At 38.6% G+C, this 24,561-nt stretch overlaps 1 protein-coding gene across 3 annotated transcripts in view; it reads left to right on the top strand.

The window, feature by feature from the left end:
* Positions 1–24,561, top strand: part of LOC150083001 (pyridoxal-dependent decarboxylase domain-containing protein 1) — a 395,987-nt gene that overhangs the window by 308,919 nt on the left and 62,507 nt on the right. For all 3 annotated transcript variants that reach the window (XM_090377732.1, XM_090377731.1, XM_090377730.1), the window contains exon 20: positions 21,738–21,830. In XM_090377732.1, coding sequence (XP_090233858.1) covers positions 21,738–21,830 — 93 coding nt within the window. The remainder of the gene's footprint in view (positions 1–21,737; positions 21,831–24,561) is intronic.

Genomic DNA, 24,561 nt, shown 5'->3' with positions numbered 1-24,561 from the left:
TTGGTACGTCTTTGAGAAATGCAAATGGAACTTTGCATTTCTCAAAGTTAAACTTTATATGCCACTTCTCAGCCCATTTGCCCAACTTGTCTAGATCCAGTTGGAGTAGCATACTGTCTTTATTCTCATTAAAACCCTGCCAACCTTTGTATCATCTGCAAACTTAGACATTAATCCTGATATATCTTCATCAGTATCATTGTTGAATACACAAAACAACAATGGGCCCAGCACCAAACCCTGGGGAACTCCACTAATAACATTTGTACATGATGAGCAGTGGCCATTGATTACCACTCTTTGTCGTCTTCCACCCAACCATCCCTTTATCCATTGTAGCAACTTGCCCTTCATGCCATGCCTCTTGTCGGCGCCTCCATAGCCAGGTGGGCAGGAGCAGCAATGCGTAGCACATGCTTCTTGATTAGACCGGGGTTCGAGCCCGTGACCACCAAATATGGAGGATGTGGAAAGGTTCAGGTAATGACCACCTTATATCCTCGGAGCAACATGGCCTTAGTTGCTAATGCTCCTAAAAACCACATAACAACAACCTCTCCAATTTGTACAGCAATCTTCCATGTGCAACAGTATCAAAAGCTTTCCTGAAATCCAAGTATATGATATCAAAATTATTTTTGACATTCAGTTTCTTTCTGACCACATCATAGTATCCAGTCAGATTGGTCATACAAGACCTCCCTTTAATAAACCCATGCTGTGTCTTAACTATTACTGCAGTGTTGTCTAGATGCTCCTGCAATGCTTCTTTAACCAGCGAATTCATTATTTTCCCTGGAACACAAGTTAATCTAATAGGTCTATAGTTACTTGTGTCATCTTTTGAACCTCCTTTGTGAATTTGTGATACATTTTCACACCTCCAGTCCATGGGGTTCTTCCCTGAGTCCAAGGAAATTCTCATAATTATGGCTAAGGGTTTGCTTACTTTCTTTGCTGCCTCCTTTAATATAACTGGATAGATCCCTTCCACCCCAGGTGCTTCTCTTATGTTTAACTTCAACAATTTCTCCTCCACTTTACTCTCAGTTATTACAAAATCACTTAGCTCCCTGTTAGAGTTTGATAAAATCTGGCATTCCCCTCATTGAATAACTCCTCATGTGTGAATGTAGATGCAAAATACTCTTCAGTTTATCAGCTACCCGAGCATGATCATCAATAGTCAACCCATCAATGTTAAGTGGTCCAATCTGATTCATCCCTTTCCTTCTAGAGTTTATATAAGTAAAGAACTCTTTGCTGTTTTTCTTTGCATCCTTTGCCAAAGATTTCTCTTAATCCGCATTTGCCTGCCTACCCTCTTTGTGACTTGATTACAGACAAGCTTATATCTGCCATTGGCTTCTGTATCTCCTGATAATTTATATACATCCCATGCATTTTGCTTCTCTGCCTCATTTATTCATCTGACATCCATTTAGGCTTGAACCTTGAACAATATTTCTTAGTAGGAATGAAAAGTCTAGTAGCCTCCAAGATTAAGTCCCTGAAGGCTTCCCATTTAGAATTCAATGTTGGTAACATCATCAGTTGATCCCACTGTACAGAATTTAAAAACTGTTTGAGACCCCCTGTAGTCACCTTTACGAAAGCAAAAGCCCCCTTCCCTTTAGCCTCGATTGTAGTTACATCTTTAAGTAATTCCCATATCGGTACATTGTGATCACTGTCACTCAGTGGTTCCTTTATCTGCAAATTCTTAATGCATGAATAATCACTGCTGATAATCAGATCAAGAGTATTAGTCCCTCTGGTTGCCTGTAGAAAACAGTCATCCAATAAATCCAAAAATGTCTTGCTTGTGTGCGAGTGACCAATCCACAAGTTCCAGTCAATATCTGAAAATTTAAAATCCCCCAATATAAGACATTTTGATTTACTGGCCCACTCTATTTCTTTGCACAATTGCTCATTATACTCATCGGATTCATTAGGCCTATAACACACACCTACTCATTTTTCCTTTCCCAGTGCTTATTTCACACCAAACAGACTCAACACTGGATTGTCCACCAACATTAATTGGATGCACTTCCTTAGATTTTGTGTGTATCTTAACTAACAGCATAACCCCTCCTCCCTTCCTGTCCTGTCTGTCCTTCCTGTGCACATTGTACTCCCCAAATTCCAATTCTGCACTGCTTATATCTGTGTGGCACCACATCTCTGATATCCCAACAATATCTGTCTTTGATGTCTTGACTAGCACTTGAAGCTCATCAAATTTATAACTATACTTTTAGCATTGGTATACATGCACCTGTTTCTTCTCTTAGTTACCCTAACACAGCCCATGTATTTATTTGTTCCACTATGACTCCTGGAAACCTCCATTGCCTTGTTTTCCATACTGCTGCTCATTCCAATAGAAGCAGTGCAAGAATCACTTTTGCCTCTACCTGCGACCACTGTTAACCTTTTAGTCTTTGAATCCCCCCCCAAGCTAGCAGTTTTCCGACCCACCTAACACTACTGCTTTGATAGCATCAGCAAATATTCTTGCACCCTTTCTATTTAAAGTGTATTACATCCCTGTAGAAGCAGTCTCTTCTGTCAACAAGCACAGACCAGGCTGAAAAAAATTCTACTCCTTGAGCCTTGCACAATCTCCATGGGACTGAATTGATCGACAAGGCTCTCATCATATACTCCTTCCTATCATGTCTAGGCAGAATTGCAGACACTTTCACATTAAATCCTAACTTGTGACTTTTTTCAATTTAGACCTGTACTTGTTGAGTAAATATGCAGATCTCTTACTCTTAATGTTATTAGTTCCAACGTGTACAACAATATCACCTTTTGTGCCCTGAAAAGATGATATCTGCTCTACAACGTCATCAACTTTTGCTCGTGGCAGACATACCCTGGTCCTGTTCCACATATCGCTCCCTGACAATAGTCACCAATGATAACTAGTTCCTTTGCAACTAGTGCATTCTATCTTGGAGATTGCCTCTGTGTTGTATGATGCACAGGAGTCAGCTCTGCCATTGCGTTGGGCAGCTGAGAGCTTGATGGGTCCCTCATATTAATTTCTTCGAGGGCATTTACCCTACACCTCAAGCTCTCATAGACGCCCATCAGAACTTTGAGTTGGCGCCTAATTTCTTGACACTCTAGGCATCTAGCACACACAAAGACGTCCCCCTTGGCGCTAGATCATGTCCCGTTTTAGAAAGTTCAGCAAAAATTTCACACATTTTTTGACTGTGATGTGTTGGAGAATCACCCCATTTGTTTCTCCACCTAGATTTGTTTCTCACAGCACTCTCACTAGTCTGTGATCTTTGCTTCACAGCTCTAGTCTGGGTCATGATTTCCCTTTAAATACAGTTTAATTAATGATGGAATTAACAATGGAATTTAATAATATTAATAAATATTTTGGATTAATTGATAATACTATACTAAGCTAACCTATTCCTAGTACATTGCTTCATATTACGTTATCTAGTTTTACGTTATCAGTTCGAGATATATACGTTGCGCTATTTCTTACCGATTGCGATATGGAGGCTAGTTCAACAGTATTGGCACCAACACCGGGAGTCGTAACTTCCAAAAATCGCTAGTTAAATTCAAAATAAGAAGCTAATGAACACTACTAAACCTATTTAATATCTTTGTAAAACACAATGTAGAGTGTAGAGTGTGTTTAGTGTCAAACGGCACGAGGGGTTTCTCCCATCTCCGCGGGCTATACATTGTGGGTGTGAAACAGAACACTGTCAATGCCAGAGGTTTAAAAGTGTATGGATTTTGTACATGTGTAGTGTCGCGTACCGTTGTTCCTCTTGTCATTTAGCCGCTGGGCCCCTAATGGGACCCAACGTTGTCCACTGCCTCGTGGAGGCAGACCAGGTACACCAGTATTATAGTTATTTACTCTGGCAGGTCCTGCCACCTAATTTCCTGAGATTTCAGTGGCAAGGACCTTAAAAAAAATAATAATAATAATAAAAAAATAAAAATAAAATAAATAAATATTAAAAAAAATAAATAAATAAAAAAAATAATAATAATAAATAAATAATAAAAAAAAAAAAAAAAACACTTTATAGTTATGGGTCAGCCAAAAAGAAGTACTATTTATGCAAATAAATGTTGTTAAGTTTTTGGGTGTAGGGCTCAAGCAATTTAGTATGTTAATTAATGAAGAATATGGTAAAAGTATCAAAATACTTATCCTTTTACAGCAGCCAAAAATCCACCGACTGTTTTCTTCGCCGACCTGGTGCCCTCCCTTATGAACAACATCAGGATTCCCTAAACATTATGCTCAGGAGTGGTGATCTTTGGAAATGGCAGTGAGATTACAAAGGAAACAAAAGTACAGTGGGGCCCCCACTTTACGATTGGTTCACTATACGATATGTGGTAAGCGCCAGTCATAGTGATCACACTTTGCGAATTGAATTTTAATTCTATTAAATGCCGATTCTGATAAGCGAAAATAGGAGGAATATTATCCACAGGCTATAAAAGTAAAGATATAATGCACAAATTTATGTTTTATTATCTTGCCAATTAAAAAAATTAAATGATATGTGAAAATGAGAAGAATATTTTCCACAGGTTAGCAAAATAAAAATAAATTTATGCTTATATACATAGCTTAATTACTGTTGTAATATGTACATGCTAACTAAGTGATATTTTTGTTCACTGACATTTTTTTTTTCTTTCCTGTAAAATTTAAAACAGTAAAAAAGATCAGCAATCAATAACGAAGACCATGGCACCCGTAAAATTGCAACCTGCACAATACACGCTAGTGAGATATGGAGTAAGAAGTTTACAAAAATTAAAAAATAGAAATGAAGAGAAGATTCTGAAATTTTATTTATGTTTTTTATATGATTGAAGATTCAGTGGAAGGGAGAAACATTTCACCATAATAACATAAAAACCTACTGAATTCCAGCTATCTGTGCTATCACAAATGCGGTAAGATCAAGTTTACTACCTGTTTATAATAGATTGCATGAATCAACAGAAAAGCCCAATAAACTGGAAACCACAAATTTTTTTTTAGTTTGTTATGGTCGTGACCTCAAAAATATTACAAAGCCTTTCAAAATTGAATGGCATTGTGATATTTAATGAAAAGCATTTTAATGATTTGAATTGGTTTTCTGAAATTTGATTCTATAAAGCGGCTGATTCTACTAACAAGTGAACATGTTAAGAGGCACCTGCTTATTTCACTTTGTCTCTGACTGGACCACATGGTCCTACCTCTCAGCCAGTAGCAGCCTTTGTAAACATGTTAGCTGTGTATTTTGTTTTTGTATCCTTTTGTTGAAGTGATTTTTTTTTTTTTTTTTGTGCTTTAATCAGTATATTAGTTTAATCAAATTTTTTAATCAATATGTACAATTTCCCTATAAAAATCACCTTTTAGAGAGATAACTGGCGTAGTTATATAGCAAATATTTCTACTTCCGAGGTCTTGGAGCAAATTACCAAAAAACAATGTGTGATTGGGTTCACATTACGATATTTTCATGATACAATGGTGTCTCTGGAACGGATTAATATCGTAAAGCAGAACTCCACTGTACTTCACAGTTAGGATATTCCTTTAATGCTAAAAATTAATATGAATATAAATAAACAAAAATATTTATAAAAACAATTGATTTTCTTAATGATATTGTTTTAATACATACTAGGTGGTGAATACAAGGTTCCTTACAGGTTTCATGACTAAATACAAGATCATTACAAAAAGACCCTGGCAATACCAAGGCAACTTATGCCACTTCAATAAATACAAGATCATCACAAAAAGACCCTGGCTCTACATTGGAGCAGTGCATTTTATTTAGAACAGAGCAATACCAAGGCAACTTATGTCACTTCAATATCAGATCACTGCACTAAGTAGCAAACCTAGTTTACTCATAGCTTTTTGCAGAATGAGACTATGCCTGATATGTAGTAGTAGTAGTAATGGCAAATTATGCAAGAAAGCAAGCTTATATAGCATCAGCAACAAAAAAAAAGAAAGAAAAAAAATCAGTTCACCCATCTGTACCCTCCAAGAATGTCTAGTTCTCCCTTGAATTTATTCAACGCATCCACTTCCATAACAACAGAACCTCTTCCCCAATAAACCACCCGCTGGCTGAAGGCAACGAAAAAAAGAAAGAAAAAAAAAAAACAGTTCACCCATCTGTACCTTCCAAGAATTTGTCTAGTTCTCCCTTGAATTTATTCAACCCATCCACTTCCATAACAACAGATGGAACCTCTTCCAACAATAAACCACTCGCTGGCTGAAGGCAAACTTCCGCACATCTATCCTGCAACCTTCCTTCCTCAACTTGAATTTATGCTCACTCGTGTGTAGTCTTAGCAAGTGAAACAATACCATTAACATTCAGCTTACTCTGTTCATCCAAGGTTTAAACATCTCAATCAGATCTACCTGGTCTCGAAACACTGCAATTTGCAGAACTGAAGCCTTTCTAGGTAACAGCACCCTTTCATTCCCATCACCAACCTGGTTGCCTTTCTCTGCACCCATTCAAGCAGATCTAAATCCTGCCTAAAGTGAGGCCTCTATATATATTAGCATTAGTAGAGGCATATGTTGCAAGAAAGCAAGCTTATGCAGCATCAGCCAAAAAAAAAAAAAAAAACACTTCCACTTCACCCCTTCGTTTGTTCGAAATACCTGTCCAGCTGAGCCTTAAATTTATTTAGGCTTTCAACTTCCACAACAAGGGATGGAAGTCTGTTCCACCAACAAATTACCCGCTGGCTAAAGGCAAATTTCCGGATATCTATCCTACATCTGTCTTTCGTCAATTTGAATTTATGCTCTCTCAGGTGATTATTCTGAGCAAGAGGCAGAATCCCATCAGCATTGAGCATGCTCAAACCATTCAAGGCTTTATACACCTCTATCAGATCACCTTGCCGGTGCCTAGTCTCCAGACACTGTAATTTGCCAAACTTAAGCCTTTCTTCGTAAGAGCAACCCTTTGTTCCATTCACTAATCTTGTTGCCCTTCTCTGTACTCGATCCAGCAGCTCTACATCCTTCTTGAAATGAGGCCTCCAGACCTGTATACAGTACTCAAGGTGTGGCCTGACCATTGCCTTATACAAGGGAATAATCACCTCCTTATCCCTGCTAGAAAAATTCCTGTATATCATTGACAAGACACCATGAGCTACTCTTTCAGCCTGCCTGCACTGCTCAGAGAACTTCATATCTGCCTGCACAATTATGCCCAGGTCCTTCTCATTCTCTATCAGTGTAGTACCACAGAGTTGATATGTTGCTCTGGGGTTGCTGTTTCCCATACGTAATACTTTACATTTGTCAATGTTAAACTTCATTTGCCACCTCTCAACCCATCTGCTCAACCTTTCCAGATCCTGTTGCAGCAGCATAGCGTCAGTAGTGTCCTTAACAACTCTGCCAACCTTTGTATCGTCTGAAAACTTGGACATTAAGATTGATATACCATCATCAATATTATTTATAAATACAGAAAACAATAATGGACCCAACACTGAACCCTGAGGGACTCCACTAATAACATTAGTCCACGATGAGCAGTGTCCATTGATTACCACCCTCTGTCTTCTCCCCCTCAACCACCCCTTTATCCATGGCAGCAGTTTGCCTCCAGTGCCACACTGCTCCAATTTGTGCAGCAGTCTTCCATGTGCAACAGTATCAAAAGCCTTTCTAAGATCCAAGTATATAATATCAAAGTTATTCCCTGCATCCAGTTCTTTTGTGACTGCATCATAGTATCCAATCAAATTGGTCAGGAAAGACTTCCCCTTAACAAAACCATGCTGTGTCCGAGCTATAACTGAAGTCTTGTCTAAATGATCCTGCAGTGCTTCTTTAACCAGTGCCTCCATTAATTTTCCTGGAACAGAAATTAAACTCACAGGTCTATAATTACTTGTGTTAGCCTTTGATCCTCCTTTGTGAATTGGGGTCACATTTGCACATCTCCAGTCTATGTGAACCCCCCCCCCCCGAGTCCAAGGAAGCTCTCATAATTATGGCTAAGGGTTTCCTTACTTCCTTTGCTGCCTCCTTTAATATAACTGGATAGATCCCATCCACCCCAGGTGCCTTTCTTGTATTTATCTTCGACAATTTCTCTTCCACGTGACTCTGAGATATTATAAGATTATCTAGCTTACTGCCAGAGTTCAATACACCTCTGCCATTCCCCTCGCTGAATAACTCCTCATGTGTGAATTCCGATGCAAAATATTCATTTAGTTTGTTAGCTACCTGAGCAGGAGGCGCCTCCGTAGCCAGGTGGGAAGGAGCAACAGTGAGTAGCACACGCTTCTTGATTAGACCAGGGTTCGAGCCCGTCACCACCAAATACGGAGGATGCGGAAAGGTCAGGGAATGACCACCGCATATTCCCGGAGCAATATGGCCTTAGTTGCTAATGCTCCTAAAAACCAAACAACAACCTGAGCAGGATCATCAATGGTTGAACCATCGATATCAAGTGGACCAATCTGATTCATCTCTTTCCTTCTAGAGTTTACATAGGTAAAGAACTCTTTGTTGTTTTTCTTTACATTCTTTGACAAAGATTTCTCGTAATCTGCCTTCGCCTGCCTAACCTCCTTTGTAACTTGGTTACAGATCAACTTATATCTATCATAGGCTTCTGTGTCACGTGTTAATTTATCTGTATCCCATGCATTTTTATTCTCTGCCATATGTCTCATTTAGGCCTAAACCTTGAACAATATTTCTTAGTTGGTATGTAAAGCCTAGTAGCTTCCAAGATAAGTTCTTTGAATGCTTCCCATTTTGAATTTGCTGTTGGTAACATCATCAGTTGGTCCCACTGTATAGAATTTAAATACTGTCTCAGACCTTTGTAGTCGCCTTTACGAAAGCAGTAACCCTTCCCTTTATCCCTGATGGTAGTTACCTCTTGGGTAAATCCCACTTCAGCACACTGTGATCACTGCCACCTAGTGGTTCCTCTATCTGCAGATTTTTAATGCATGAAGAATCACTACTGATAATCAAATCAAGAGTATTACTTCCTCTAGTTGCCTCTCGAACATGCTGATGTAGAAAACAATCATCCAATAAATCCATAAAAGCCTTGCTAGTGTATGAGTGACCAACCCACAAATTCCAGTCAATATCTGATAAATTAAAATTCTCCATTAAAGACTCTGATTTACTGGCCCACTGTATTTCCCTGTACAGTTTCTTATTATACTCATCAGTCATTGGGCCTATAGCATACTCCTACTCTCAATTTTGATCTTCCAATGCTTATGTTTTTTTTTTTTTTTTTTTTTGGCTGATGCTGAATAAGCTTGCTTTCTTGCATCATATGCCTCTACTAATGCTAATGCTAAAATGCTATGTCATAATAAACTGACTTGGCACTGCACTGTCCAGCGATGTTGACTGGCTCCACTTCCTCAGATTTTGTGTTTCTTAACCAATAGCATAACCCCTCCTCCCTCCCTATCCTGTCTATCCTTTCTGTAGACGTTGTACTCCCCAAATTCCAGTTCTGCATTCCTTATATCTGTGTGACACTACGTCTCTGATATCCCAACAATATCTGCCTTTGATGCTTTGAGCAATACCTCAAATTCATCAAATTTATTTACCAAACTCCTAGCATTGGTGTACATTCAAGTATACATGCACCTGCTCTTTTTCTTAGTTACCCTAACACAATCCATGTGTTTACTTGTACCACAATGACGCCCAGCAGTCTATGAAATATACTGCATCTTGTTTTCCAGGCTTTTGCTCATTCCAGTAGAAGCAGTGCAAGAATCACTTTCGCCTATGCCAGTTGCTACTGTTAATCTATTAGTCCTTGAACCCCCCCCCCCAAGCTAGCAGTTTTCCGACCCACCTAACACTGACTCGATAGCATCAGCAAATATTCTTGCACCCTTTCTATTTAAGTGTATCCCATCCCTGTAGAAGTAGTCTCTCCTGTTAACAAGTACAGACCAGGCTGAAAAAAATTCTACCCCCTTGAGCCTTGCACAATCTTTCCAGGGCCGAATTGATCGACAAGGCTCACAACCTATACTCCCTCCTATTGTGTCTTGGCAGAATTGCAGACACTTTCAAATTCAACCCTAATTCATGGCTTTTTTTCAACAGTGACCTGTACTTGTTAAGTAATTCTGCCAGTCTCCTACTCTTAATATGATTAGTACCAACGTGTACAACTATATCACCTTTTGTGCCCTTAAAAGATGATATCCGCTCTACGTCATCAACCTTTGCCCCTGGTAGACATACCCTGGTCCTGTTCTACCTATATCTGTATATATTGCTGCCTAATGATGGGCTTATTCCAATAGTTCTCAAAGTGGGTGCCGCGATGTCAAATTTAGCATCGGCTTACATCTTTGCCATCGCTACAAAAGGTTGTTGATTTTCATACAACTGTGTAAATTAGAAGTCGTTATGAAATAATTGCTGACTGCACACAGTGTTTATGTACATACACCTACATATATGTAACAGCTGAGCTATCCGTCGCGTACACTGTATTTGAAACACCAAGTCGCCACTGCGAAGGCTTGTACTCGCTTAGCAGATCTTAGTCCTTAGCCCTAAAATTAATAAAATTTCAAAATAATTTTGAATTATTTTAGTTTCTGGATATAAATTAGAAAATGTACTTATTGTGCTAAAAACATTAAAATAAGTATGGAAAAACAATCGAATATTATTTCTTTAATATAGATTTTTTCATACAATTTATTATTCTTAGAGATATAGAAATTGTCCATAAAATGCAGTATGAGGCCAATTTTTAAATAAAAAAAATTTTGTTTAAAAATCCTGTACCAAAAGCCAAATGTTTTTTTAATGCATTTTTCAAAAAAAAATTTCCTCATCGCCCTTCCACATGCGCGGTGCCTCCGTAGCCTTGTGGGCAGGAGCAGCAGTGTGTAGCACACACTTCTTGATTAGATCGGGGTTCAAGCCCATGACCACCAAATACGGAGGATGCGGAAAGGTCAGGGAATGACCACCGCATATCCCCGGAGCAATGTGGCCTTAGTTGCTAATGCTCCTAAAATCCAAACAACAACAACATCCACATGCGCACCACCTTACAAAATATTTTGCATACATCCGGTGCTGGAAATTTTTCATGATGGATTTAGGGTGTCTTCACGTTAAAAGGTTTGAGAACCACTGCCTTATACAAAGGGATAATCACCTCCTTATCCCTGCTAGAAAATTTTCTATATATCATTGACAAAACCCCATAAGCTTTCCCTGCAACATGTCTCCACTGATCAGAGAATTTCATGCCTGACTGCACAATTACTCCTGGTCGTTTTCATTCTCCACTACCCTGCATGTATTACCACATCGTTGATAAGTTACTTTGGGGTTACTGCTACCCATGTGCAGTAACTTGCCTTTATCGATTTTAAACTTCAACTACCATTTCTCAGCCCATCAACAGAATTTTCCTAGATCTTGTTGCAGTAGTCACTATGCCAACCTGCATATCATCTGCAAACTTAGACATTAGGCCTGATATACCTTCATCAGTATCATTGATAAATATTTAAAACAACAATGGACCCAGTATTGAATCCTGAGGAACGTCACTAGTTAAATAAGGGGTGGGGGTTCACCATTTGTTTCAGCCTTCAACAGCTTATTTTTGGGATTTTTTTTCGACTACTAAAAACTGCACATGATGGAAATGGAGTGACTTGATGGTGGCCAAAAAGATAGAAAATTGTAATTTCTCCATGTCAGATATCTGTGGGAGTTTTTTGTGTATTCTGACAATTACTGTTTTCTGAAGTCAGATGCATGTAATACCATTGCAGTTCCCTGCAAGAAAGCTGCATTCTGCTGATTGACTCTGTTTTGTCTTGTATCTGTTTTGAGTATGCAGATGACTGGGGATTGAATGGACAGGGCGTGTTTGCTTGGTTGTCTGTTAACTATCTGGAAAGTTTGTGAATTTGATATAAATGTTTTGGTGCAAAAGGTTTAAATATTTTTACATTAAGTTACTTTTTGACCACCATATATGTCTTTCTGTTTTTGATACTGTGGATATACAGGGTGATTCACTACCAGTGCGACAAACTTGCAGGAGGTGTAGGGGCCACAAAGACAAATCGGAATCACATAGCATTGCAGGGTCCGAAATGCCTTCGTCATGCGGTAGAGTACGTTGAACGGAAGGTCGCGTGAACAGCGATCCCGCTGGAAGTCAGCATTTGCTAACCGTTTCTGTTGAAGAAACCAAGTAGCAAAAGTCCTCCGGAGTGGATAATCCGCAGGCTCCAATGATTGGACGCGTTGCAGATGGTATGAACTCATTTGGTTTGTTGACAGTATCCTCCATACAGTGAATTGGGAAATACCCAATTGTTGGCCTATCGCTCGAGTACTCGTATTCGGATTGCCTTCTGCAAGACGTAGGATATTCTCTTCATTGTCTGGCGTCCTCGTAGTTCGCTCTCGATTCATGGCACCTTTCGTGAAACAACCAGTCTCACGTAACCTTCTGTGCACACGTGCGAAAAATCGTATGATGAGGAGCACGCCTGTGCGGGAAACGTTCCTGGCAGCGCGCCCGTTACAGTCCGCAGCTCCATACGCGAGGTGCATGTCGGCCAGTTCAACGTTTGAATACTTGTCCATCCTACTGCCTCGGGCACCGGTTCGCAAATGCTGACTTCCAGCGGGATCGCTGTTCACGCGAACTCCTGTTCAACGTCCTCTACCGCATGACGAAGGCATTTCGGACCCTGCATTGCTATGTGATTCCGATTCGTCTTTGTGCCCCCCTACACCTTCTGCAAATTTGTCGCACTGGTAGTGAATCACCCTGTAGAACTGAATTTTCATTTGTTCCTTAGAATGGCACTTAAGCTTGAAGACTTCATCTGCCTAAAATCAGTTTTATGCAAGATTTTTGTATTTATTATTATTAATATCTTTATTGCAGGCAGTGAATGGTTACATGATTGCCTGATGCAATAATACTCATAACAGCGACAATGCTAGGGATTTAACATAAAATAACTAATACAGGAAAAATGACATAAAACACATATTAAAACATAAAATGTATAATTACATATTTTACATATAAAATTAATATTAACATGGGAAATGAAAGAACATGAAAAGCATTGAAAAGAAGATGGTAGTCTCTCAGCTGAAGACGAAAGCTGTTCCCTGATGATGCATCTTCTGTAGGATTTGTCATGTACTTTTTGTAGTCCACATCCTATCCTGGAAGTTGTGAAGCATCTCCATGGGCAGGAATCTATCGCCTATACTGAGCCTCCACGCCACGGACTGCAGAGTGGGGAGGGCTCTTAAAGGTTTTGGGGGTATCCTCCAATTGCACATTTGCCAAAAACTTGGTGCATTGACTTCACCCGCTATCATTTTAATTGACATGAGCAAGTGGAGGGCGAATATCCGTTTGGTGACTTTCCTGTAATTTAGAAGTTGGGTGATATCTGTAGTATGTGTGAGTGGTGGCACTTTATGCTTGAAGAGGACCCACCAAAGAAGCCAGTATCATCAGATGCAAATGTTTTTAGCGTGGTTTTCGTTGCCGACGCCCAGATTTCTGAACCGTAGGTGATGATGGGCTGCAGAAACTGGTATATGTATTGGAATGTGTACTCAGGCTCTGTGACGTTGTTTGGCAAGCCATCTGGATCTGCAGACCTTGTTGTGAATATCTGTAAAAGGCCTCTAAGGTTAGGGTTATACATACCACAAGTTTAGACAAATACACCAATCGTTTAAATAAACTGATTTAATGATAAAATAATACTGAATAAAATGGTACAATAAAAACTGTAAAATAAAATAATAATTTACCAAAAACTGATTTACTATAAAACAAATAAAAATGAATTGAGGAATTTAAAATACATTAAAAATTATAAATTTAAAAGCAATAAAACACCATTGAAGCTTTCGGGGGCATCCGCCTCCTTTCTCAACAATAATTAAGTTCAAGCAACACATCCTTAAATATCAGGTTCACGGCATACGTGTCTGACCAGGCGCATGTTCAACACTCCCTTCATGTGTGCTGGAACCAGAAATGGTCTGGGAGCGTGGCAAATTAAAACGTTTGTCTCTGGCAAGGACCACAGCTTCCAAAAGGGGGTGGAGCCAAACTCCCCTATCTCTATTCATACTATTGTTACCAGATGACCCAATCCACAAACTCTCCAGCCACTTGCGGCCCAGAATCTATGCGCCCGGTCAAGGATGACAGCATTCTCAGGGGAGACCTGGTGTTGTTTTTCCCAATAGTGCTCGGCAATTGCGGACTTATTGAGCTCTGTGATCTGTATAGCTCTCGTATGTTCCCCCAGACAGGGTCCTTAAGTCGTCGCCCTGTCTCCCCCACGTACCGTTCCCCCACAATCCGAGCATTTGATCTCATATACGACCCCACTACTAGAGTCCCTAGTAATGGGGTCTTTGATCTGTGACAGCACTGTGTGCAATCTCCGACCCGGGAGCTGCACACAGCATGTCTGAAAGTCGCGAAGCATCATCGCAATGCGATCTGACAAGCCCGGATAGTAGGGAATATAAATTGTGGTAAGCAGTGCAGGCGAAACTACCTGATTATGCTCCATTTCTCTATTGTATTTATCAATGACCCTCTGGGGGTAACTGCATTTCATAAGATCCATCATAACTTGCCTAATTTCTTTCTCTCCCTCCTCAGAGGTACTACAATGTGCCCTCACCCTACCCATACTATTTTATGTTGGGCAGTCTGAGCCGACTTATAGTGTGTGTACTGGCCCCTACACATTGATTTCCTATAGATCTTTGTTCTAAGCCTGGGGCCTTCCCTGTACACCATTATATCCAGAAATGGTAGGGTGCCGTCTACTTCTACCTCTGAGGTAAATTGTATGAAAGGAGAGAAACCATTGAGAAAACTAACCACATCTTCCTCTCTCCCCTTTTTACTATAATGAACGTGTCATCCACATATCGTTTCCACTTATGCATAGGGAACTCCAACCTCGCAAAAATCCTGTTCTCTAATTCTTCCATAGCTAAGTTTGCGACAGTAGCGCTGATTGGAGAACCCATAGCTGTGCCGTGAACCTACTTATACATCACTCCTTTAAATTCCAGGGTAGTACTTGAAAGGCATAATTCAACACCACAGCATATATCTTCCATATTTAGGTGAGATTAATATTTAAGGTATCATCCTTCTGTTGTTATTTGTTATTTGGTTTTCAGGAGCATTAGCAACTAAGGCCATATTGCTCTGGGATATGCGGTGGTCATTCCCTGACCTTTCCGCATCCTCCGTATTTGGTGGTGACGGGCTCGAACCCCGGTCTAATCAAGAAGCGTGTGCTACGCACTGCGGCTCCTTCCCACCTGGCTACGGAGGCACCACTTTGCATTGTGAGGATTCCATTAAAGATTCCTAGGAGTGCATCAGTGATGAAAACACTAACGCTCTTCAGCATGAATTGTGGGACCCCATCATATCCGGTGCAAGATGGTGGGATATCATTGGTGACCTGGATAAGCTCTCTTTTTGCGATGATGATGGAAGCGAGGACATCTTGCTGACAACTGTTGTGAATGCTCTTGAGGTTTGATGCTGACTTTGGCTTAAATCTTGTGATGTAGTTTAGCCACTCGATCAGATTAAGTTGTTGAGGAAATTCATCATGCCTTGCCTTAAACGGTGCCTTCTCGATCTTGATTGTTTTGTCGATGTAAGCTTTCATGGCTTTAGATTTGCTTCTATTAAATTGGGCACAGGCTCTTGAGTATGCAATCCTGTCTAGTGGGTCTGATGTTCCTTTCCATTTCGCACGTAGTGTTGATTCTGAAATTTAAAGTTGAGCTCTTGGGTACACCATGCTTTGCTCTGACAGGAGATTGAAACTGTTCTTGATGCTGCAGTAGACTGCAGCATCAAGAACAGTTTCTCGAGCAATAGACTGCAGCCAGCAGGTAAGAAAGTGCAGCCCGAGCTATGGATGACATTGGTTTGGGGCTTCCCAAGAAAAAATGGATGCTGCGAAGCAGCATTTCTGTGGAATGAGGAGTAAAGGGCTAATCACTGTCTTCTTAACTGATGCCTAATGTTTCCAGGATGTCCTGGAAGTGATTGGAAGAATGAGGGCTACTGGTAGATGGTCTGACCTGAAGACTTTCAGGCTGGCTGTTGACGGTGAGGGTGTCTGTTGCATAGATTAGGTCTAACAGGTAGTGCCTCTGGTTGGGGAAAAATTCTGGAGGGTCAACCTACTGCAGCCAGATTAAAAGATCAATCTGCGAAGACTGTGTTGGCCTAAGCTAATATTAAAGTCTCCACACACAAGTAATGTTGCTTTGGGGTGGCATTGATTAATGATCCAGTTGGAGACCTCTTGTAAATTTTTTTTTTTTTTTTTTTTTTAATACTCTTGGAGGGGTAATGTAGACTGTGCACATGTCAAGTCTGTGGCCTTGAATGCTGAGTGAGGCTCTTGCAGCTTCAAACAGTTCTGTTTTTAGAGTGGCTGAGCTAGTCAGTGAGAATTTTTGTATGTTGAAGGGAATGCCTACACCACCACCACCTGGAGGCAAAACTGCCTGAGAAGCAAGCAGGTCGAGAGAATGCGAGGTCTTCTTGATTGGGGACAGCCATGTCTCTGTGATACAAATGATGTCAGAACCTTGACAAGAGAAGAATTTCCATTGTCTGAAGTTTATTTCTCAGGCTTCTGACATTTTTATAGAAAATTGTGCACATTTAAAGAAGTTTGTTGGGGCTGTGATGGCCTTCATCAATCATCTATGATTTGTTCTGGAGGTAGTTCTCATCTCATTCTTCATATGTGTCCTCCCTTGGACGTTAGTAGCAAGCTTCTGTGAGAGTGTTTGAACCTTTACGAAGCTCCTGTTTAGTATAACCTGAATGTTCCTCCCCAAACTTTGACTTGATGGCGGGTCTGGATCAGGTTTTCCTTTCATAATTCATGGTTTCAATCCGTTGAGGATACTGCATCCTGGTAGAAGTACGCTTTGTAGTAGTGTAGAAGTGTTTCACAAGTGCCCCTGCAGGGCAAGATGATGCAAGGCTGAGTAGTTTGTAGTTAGATTCTGCTGTAGTGATTTTGAATGATGCATAGTATGGTTGTTTGGTGGTGAGCCTGGTAACTTCTGTGTCTATACTTAAGTCTTCATTCAAAATCACTACAGCAGAATCTAACTACAATCTAACTGTGGAGAAAGCCTGGAGACAAAAAATTGATTTTTCATGTGAAGAGATTTTCAGCGGAATTGCATGTATTTTCGTTGAGTTAGCGGTCCCGACTGTGGGCTTCATGTTATAGTTTGGCTTTTCTAGTGCAGTTACTTGGTTTTTTGTGCATTTCTGCTTCCTTTTGCAAGGCATCATCTTCTTAGGGAATTTTGGGTATCCTGGTTTGGTTGTTTCTTCAATGTGGCAGCGAGATGAATAATTTCAGGATGTTTGCTGTGGTGCAAATCATCCTTAAGAAATTTTGGGGTGCGATTTGGTTGATAGAGAGGCTCCGGTGCCTCAGATTGTATAGACTTTGCATGCTGGGATTTGATTGTTCCTCTTCCTCTGGTGCGTGCAGCCTGATCCGTAAGCTAGGGTCATTCTTCCATGGTGTCCGGACGGTTGAATGATTAGATTTAAGGACATCTGCAAATGTAGCACATCGGCTTACTTCTGAGTCTTGGACAGAATAGTTTTGTTCCTGAGACGAGAGAAAATGGGTGGTGCTGTCCTTCTGTGATTGATGTGAGGAGGGGTAAGAGGAGGTTTGGAGTTCAGACACTGGTTCTCTGGGTGTGGGGAATCGTTCATTGCATTGAAAACTGTTATTCACTCCCAACGTTTGTTCCTTGAATGGCTCGGTATTGATCCTGGGTTGGGGGTGCAGTTCATTTTTCCTGAGTGGGGGATGATGAATATCATCCCCCACTCAGGAAAAATGATTGAAGCCTCAGAAGAATCACTTCTCCTGGGATTTGTAGGGGAAGGAACGTGACCAGATTTCCTTTTACACTCAGGACAAATTAACACGATATTGGTCTTTTCATAATTTTTATAAATCTTAATAAGGTCCTGCATGTTGAGAAGGTTGGAAAGCTCTCTAGAATCCTCGGACTTATTCAGTTCAATTTTATTGCAGGTGTCTAGAAAAATAAGCTTGATGTCCTTGTTACATCGGTGCAGAAGTGTGATGTTATCATGCAGTTCTGCGAGGTTTGCTTTCATCATACTGAAGCCGAATTCCATTTTTGAAATAATGTCGGATGAGGTCTCCTGGAGATTCCTTAACTCGTTTTCAATGCAGTTGATTCTTGACATCACAATTTCGGAACTGCTGACAAATGCACACATGACAGAATTACTTTCCGTTGTCATTTTATGCTGAAGTTCGAGTTTTGCGACTACATTCTCTCTCAGACGCATGTGAACATCTTAACTGATGTAGTCCAGATACCAATTCCGTAACCGCAACTTGAATTGGGTTCACAAGGATTCTCAGCTCATCACAGCCAGTGGGATCAGTCTGTTCCAAATGTTTTCTGTAAAAGGTGGGGTGTGCTGTGTCAGCTTTATCGCTGTCATTATTGATCGTTTTGCAGGTATCACATTTCCAAGCAAGTTCAATCTTCTTTGCAAGCTTTTTGACATCTGAATATGGATAATGGTTGATAAAATGTACCCGATTGCACACGTAACAGTTATGTTTAGTAGTGGTATTTAAATTGCACAATGATAGCTTACATAGCATCTACTGTAAAAAATAAATAAAATAAAAATGAGATGAAATAGTCTCCAAGTTTCATAATTTATCTACTTTTTCCAAGTACATATCTAATCCCTCTTTAAATCTACATAAGCTCACTGCCTCTACGAGGCTAGGTGGTAACTTGTTCTATCTAGACCAGTGTTTCTCAACCTTTTTTTAATTATCATCCCCTAAAGGCTTTTTTAGACAGTTTTTTCCCTAATCTTCCCCCCCCCCATGAAATTTTAATAAAAAAATACTTTATATTTACTCCTTTTATTCAATGGGATCCCTAAGCCTGATGCTTCTTAACCAAAAGTTCAATGTTCAATATGATGTTAGTAAATTTAATTCTGATATCTCCTCTTGAACATATATCAATTCTGTTCCTTTCCTTTGTTAATATGTCATTTAATGAACTAAAACCACTTTCAACCCTAAAAGACGTTGGAAAACAAAGAAGTACTTTGGCCATTTCAGACCACATTGTTGGATAAGGAAGTTTAGTTATTTTTGATCCCCACAACTCAACCATTCCACCTTTTTTGAATTTATATTTGAATTCTTCATTACATTTTAATTCAGTGAGTTCTTGAATTTTTTCATTAGCAGACCCAAAATTACATCCAATTGGATCTGACATCCATGGCTTCCCTTCAAAGAAAATAAATCTGAAAATCTATTTTTCATTTCACCTTTTAAAGAACACAAATGATCTGAATAATTCTTAAGATCATTCTCGGTAAGAGATTCATTGATTTCAGCTAACTCTTGCATACCATGAAATTGTTTTCTCATAAAATTGCTTTCAAATATTTCCAGTTTTTCAGTGAAGGCTTTTAATATACATTTGAAATCTATCACTGTAATTAATATCCTTTGAAGTGATACTTCATTAAGTTTTTGAAAAATTCAAGCCATATAATATTTGTTGTTTTTGTGTTTGCTGATCTCCTTTGCTAAATCTGTCTCCTTCGCTTTCTAAAAAAACTAATTATCGTATCAAAAAGGCTTACAAATCTTGTTATACAGTTTCCTTTAGAAAGCCATCTGACTTTTGTATTAAAAGAAGCCTCACATACTGTTCTTCGTTATCAACACAATTTTCTGAAAAGGCGATCATATTTGCTATATGACTATTTTATTGATGGTTTTAATAACTATACTGAGAGATTGATAAAGAACTGGACTAATATTTTTTTCAACCAGATGTCTGTGCACAATTCAGTATTGCAAGAACTTCACTTCAGGACGTACTTCCTTTAGATGGGCTATAAAACCTTTGCCTTCCAACCATGGAGGTAGCACCATCAGTGGAACAGGATACTAAATTTTCCAGTGGTACTTGTTTTTCATCAAACCATGTTTTTACAGCCCCAAAAATGGCTGCTCCAGTACAATCAGTTTCTATAGATTTTACAAACATCTTTTCTTGCAATTTACAATCATTATCGAAATAATAATTGTATGCCATTAGAAGGGCCTTATTGTCAGTAACTATAGATTCATGAATCTGAATAGAAAATTCTCTAGTTTGTCAATTAGCTGCTCATCACTGTTGAAATTACAGTCTCTAATACATGTCGTATAACAGTCTTAGCAACTGTATGAGCACTACCAGTTTTTGCAATGATTTCTACAATTTTATAAGACGCAATCATTCCATCGTCATTTGTTTGTGTTCTTAAATAAGGAAGTAACAGTGTTATGTTGCTCAAAATTCTGTTTTAAATTTTTAAAAATTCGATATGTTTACCAACTTTATCATGATATTTCCTTTTTAAAAGATCTAAAAGTCTTGATGGTTTCGTAGCCTCATTTGAAAAATAACTATTACACATAAGACGCATAGGCTGTCTCAAGTCGAATGGGCTTTCAATAACACCGAAAGGCTAGATATTCATCCAGATACTGTTGACACTTTTCTTTCCAGCTCTTGACATGATTGATGAACATGGTTGACATGGTTGAATAACTACAAAGAATTAAATAATAAAATATAAGCTATTTTTATTTAACTTTCATAGCCCATGTCACTCACAAAAGCACTGTGGATCAAAAATAAACTTCCACAAGGAAACAATAAATCAATACTAATTGTCACTTAGGAAGTAGAAACAATAGACTGAAACAGTTCCTCATCCCATCCATTTCTTTTGTTTCCTTAGTCAATATATGAGGCATGATGGGGTTGTATCCGTGGTCAATATATGAGGCATATAAATTAAATAAACCAGGCTCACTACACTACCGCCAAGGATTGTGGAGACATTACCTCTGGAAGCACTTAGGCATTAATGCCTATGAAAAGCAAAGGTGGTTGTATTAAATCAAGCCACTATCTTTCTTTAATCAAAATTTCTCATTCACTTCTAATATAATATACCTATATGTTAAAAAAATCAGTTGTCTTGGGGGAAAAGAAAACCCAATGAGAGAAATTAAATATTAAGGAATAAGATGTCGTCAAGCAGGGTTGAACTTGAGGGCCACAAGCCATTGTAATACTCATGATTTTTTTGTCCCCCAAAAAATCAATTTTCACCCCATTGGGGTGAATTGCCCCCATTGTGAATCCCTGATCTAGACAAAATAATCCTACACCATTAAGTTTGCTTAACCATTTATAGCCATAAACATCTCTCAGATTCCTTGCAAACACTACAAATACTTGATGTCACTTAGGTAATTTTTTTATTATAATAAATATCCAGTTATTTTATCAGAATAATTAAATGAATAAATTATATGAAATTGTTAATGATGCATTATTATTAGTGAACGGATTACCATGAAGTTAGCTTTTGAAATTGTAATGTTATAATTTTTTGTATCATGTAACTAAATTTTTTTTTTTTTTTTTATGATTTGGATGGCATTGAACTATGTAGTTTTTGGAAACAATGGCAGAAATGGTGAAGCAAGGAATTGAAGAGGCAAACAAAGAACTTATTCAAGAAAATCAAGAAAGAATCATGCAAGAGGTTTGTTATGTTTTATTTACTTTATATTGTGGTACACTTAAACCAAAATGAGGTTTTCAGATTTTATTGATAAAAATAACACATGTATTATTTTATAATATATTTATATGTAATAAAACACTTACATGCTTTAACAATTAAATAACTGGACCTATCAGTTCTGGTGTGACTACTGCCAAGTAGTCACACCAGAACTGATAAGTGACACATGAAAAGAATCTTCACTCTTTTAAAAATGGGTGATTCAGGGTTAATGATTGAAACCTTCTCTACCTTAATCACATAGACTTTGCAGTTTTACTGAGTTAATGTTTAAAGTGACATTATGCACGTTTCACTTTGAAGGTTTATGGAAGCACCGGTGAGGTGATGTGTGAATATACTTGTAACTACAGTAAAAGTCTGAAAATCTAGACTGCTCAGGGACTGGGTCGATCCGGATTCTCAGCCAGTACTTTTAAAATTCAAATTTAAGATGGAATAAAGAAGAGATGACCAGGTAAATTTTGACAGTTTATTCATTAGCAAATAAACCATGCTTTATTTATCAAAACGAGCAGTTTTAAAGAAGTTTTCATTTTATTCACCAGATTCTTCTGAATAATTCTCTTCTATCTTATCAGGAGTTATAATGCTTTGACTAATTCCTTGATCAGTGAAAGTCGCTGCAACTTCAACATCATCTTCAATGCATATCCACTCTTCTATGTCATCAGCATTAAGTTTGTGTATAGGGTAGTCTTCCATACATAATTTAACAATTTCCATCAGTTCTTTCACTTCAGATGCCTTCAGCTTTATGTGAAATCCTTCAAAATCTTCGTTTTGATCAGATTGTAGATCTGCAGACATCATGTTTGCCCATAACTTTTGCCACTCTCTTAAAAGAGTTACAGGCTTGACTGCATTCCATGCAGCCACGAGTAAAAATGTTGCATCTTTGACTGTAAAACTGCATTGAAATTCTGAAGGGTCAATATTCTTATGCATCATTTTCATCATAAAATCATTCCTAATGACTCCTTGATCCATGGGTTGAATTAATAGTGTTACGTTTGGTGGCAAGTAACATGCAAAAATATTTCCGCAATCAGACACTAATTTTGATTCATGCAGGGTGGGCCCTACAGTTGTTGAGAAGGAGTAGGCACTTTGTATTTGCAGGCTTCCCCAATTTTCTCAAGTTCTGATGAACTGATGGAACAAAATCATGACAAACCAATCACAAAATATATCTTTGTCCATCCAAGCATTCTTTTGGGCTTTATAAGTCACAGGTAAGTGCACAATTCCTTTAAAGGCCTGTTGGCGCTAAAATTTACCAATCACCAAAAGTTTAATTTTATGCTGACCTGAAGCATTAGCACGCACACATAAGAACAATTACTCTTTCCTTATTAAGCTTAAACCCTGTTGCATTTCGTTCTTGGTTTCCAGCTAAAGTTTTTATGGGCAAACACTTCCAGTAAACTGCTGTTTCATCAGCATTATAAATTTGATTGGCTGTAAGGTCATAGTCAGATAAAATTTTTTCAAATGTTGCACTATATTCTGTTGCTGCTTGTGTATCAGCCAACTGTCTTTCTCCAGCAATATCTAACTGTCTAATACCATGACGAGCCTTGAAATTCTTAAGCCATCCATCACTAAATGTGCACTCTGATTCAATGTTCATTTGCTCCTTAAAAGACCTTGCTTTGGCAATAAGCATTGGCCCAGAAATTGCCATACCTTCCGATTGTTTTAGCAAAAACCATTCGTACAACACTTTATCAAGATTCTCTAATTTTGGCCGACGTAAACTTTTTCTCTCAGCAATTTTATTGTAAGGCTCATGACGAGGCTGTGAATTCTACAATTTTATTCTTTGCCTTTTTTATATTGTAAATTGTAGACTTTCCAATGTTGTGTGTTTCCATTAAAACAGTATTTCTCACACCACTTTCTAGTTTCTTAATTATTTCAAGTTTGTCACTCAGTTTCAACGTGTTCTTCTTTCTCTTCACACCATTAAGTTTATCTATTTTAGGAGCCATTATTATGGGCTTGTAAATACGTATGCTATATATGGTAAATGGAAAGAGTAGGACAAAAATTATAGTGTTGCCAGGGTTTGATGGCTCATTTCAAAATGGCGACCAGGAGCTCACTTGTTGCTGGCTATCTGTGGCACTCATGCATGCATGTGCACACACAAAAGTCTGCTAAATTTAAAAAGTTTGAGTTTTCTAAAAGTCCCGATTTTTGGACTTTTACTGTATATTTGTTTATTAAAATGTGTGTATATGCACGCACACACGTGCACAACACAATCCCAAAAGTAATGCGCAAAATGGTTAATTTAAAATAAAATGAATTTATTTTATAAAAAAAAAAATTAACTTTAAACACTTTAAATGTAATGTCCTTCACATCTTATGACTGCTTCCCAATATTCAAGTAATTTTTGAATGTTGTTTAACTGTCTGCTGAAATTAAACTGTCTGATGCTTTTGGGTCACAGATGCACACACTTTGTCCATGCAATGGTTGAGCTTGGGAAACTGATCGTTACCGCAAGGACTCATATGAGAACTATAAGGGGTTGAGGTAGTGTTTCCCACTTATATTCAGTGAAAACAAATTGTACAGACCTGTAATATGAGGTCTTGTGTTGTCATGGACCATGAGCACACTAGCTTATAACATCTGTGGCCTGCTTTTCTGACAATTTTTGGCCATAATTTCTGAT

The sequence above is a fragment of the Mastigoproctus giganteus genome, chromosome 7, assembly GCF_048544385.1.
Source record: "Mastigoproctus giganteus isolate SK-2022 chromosome 7, ASM4854438v1, whole genome shotgun sequence".
Lineage (NCBI taxonomy): Eukaryota > Metazoa > Arthropoda > Arachnida > Uropygi > Thelyphonidae > Mastigoproctus > Mastigoproctus giganteus.
This window is presented reverse-complemented; position numbering and strand designations above follow the sequence as displayed.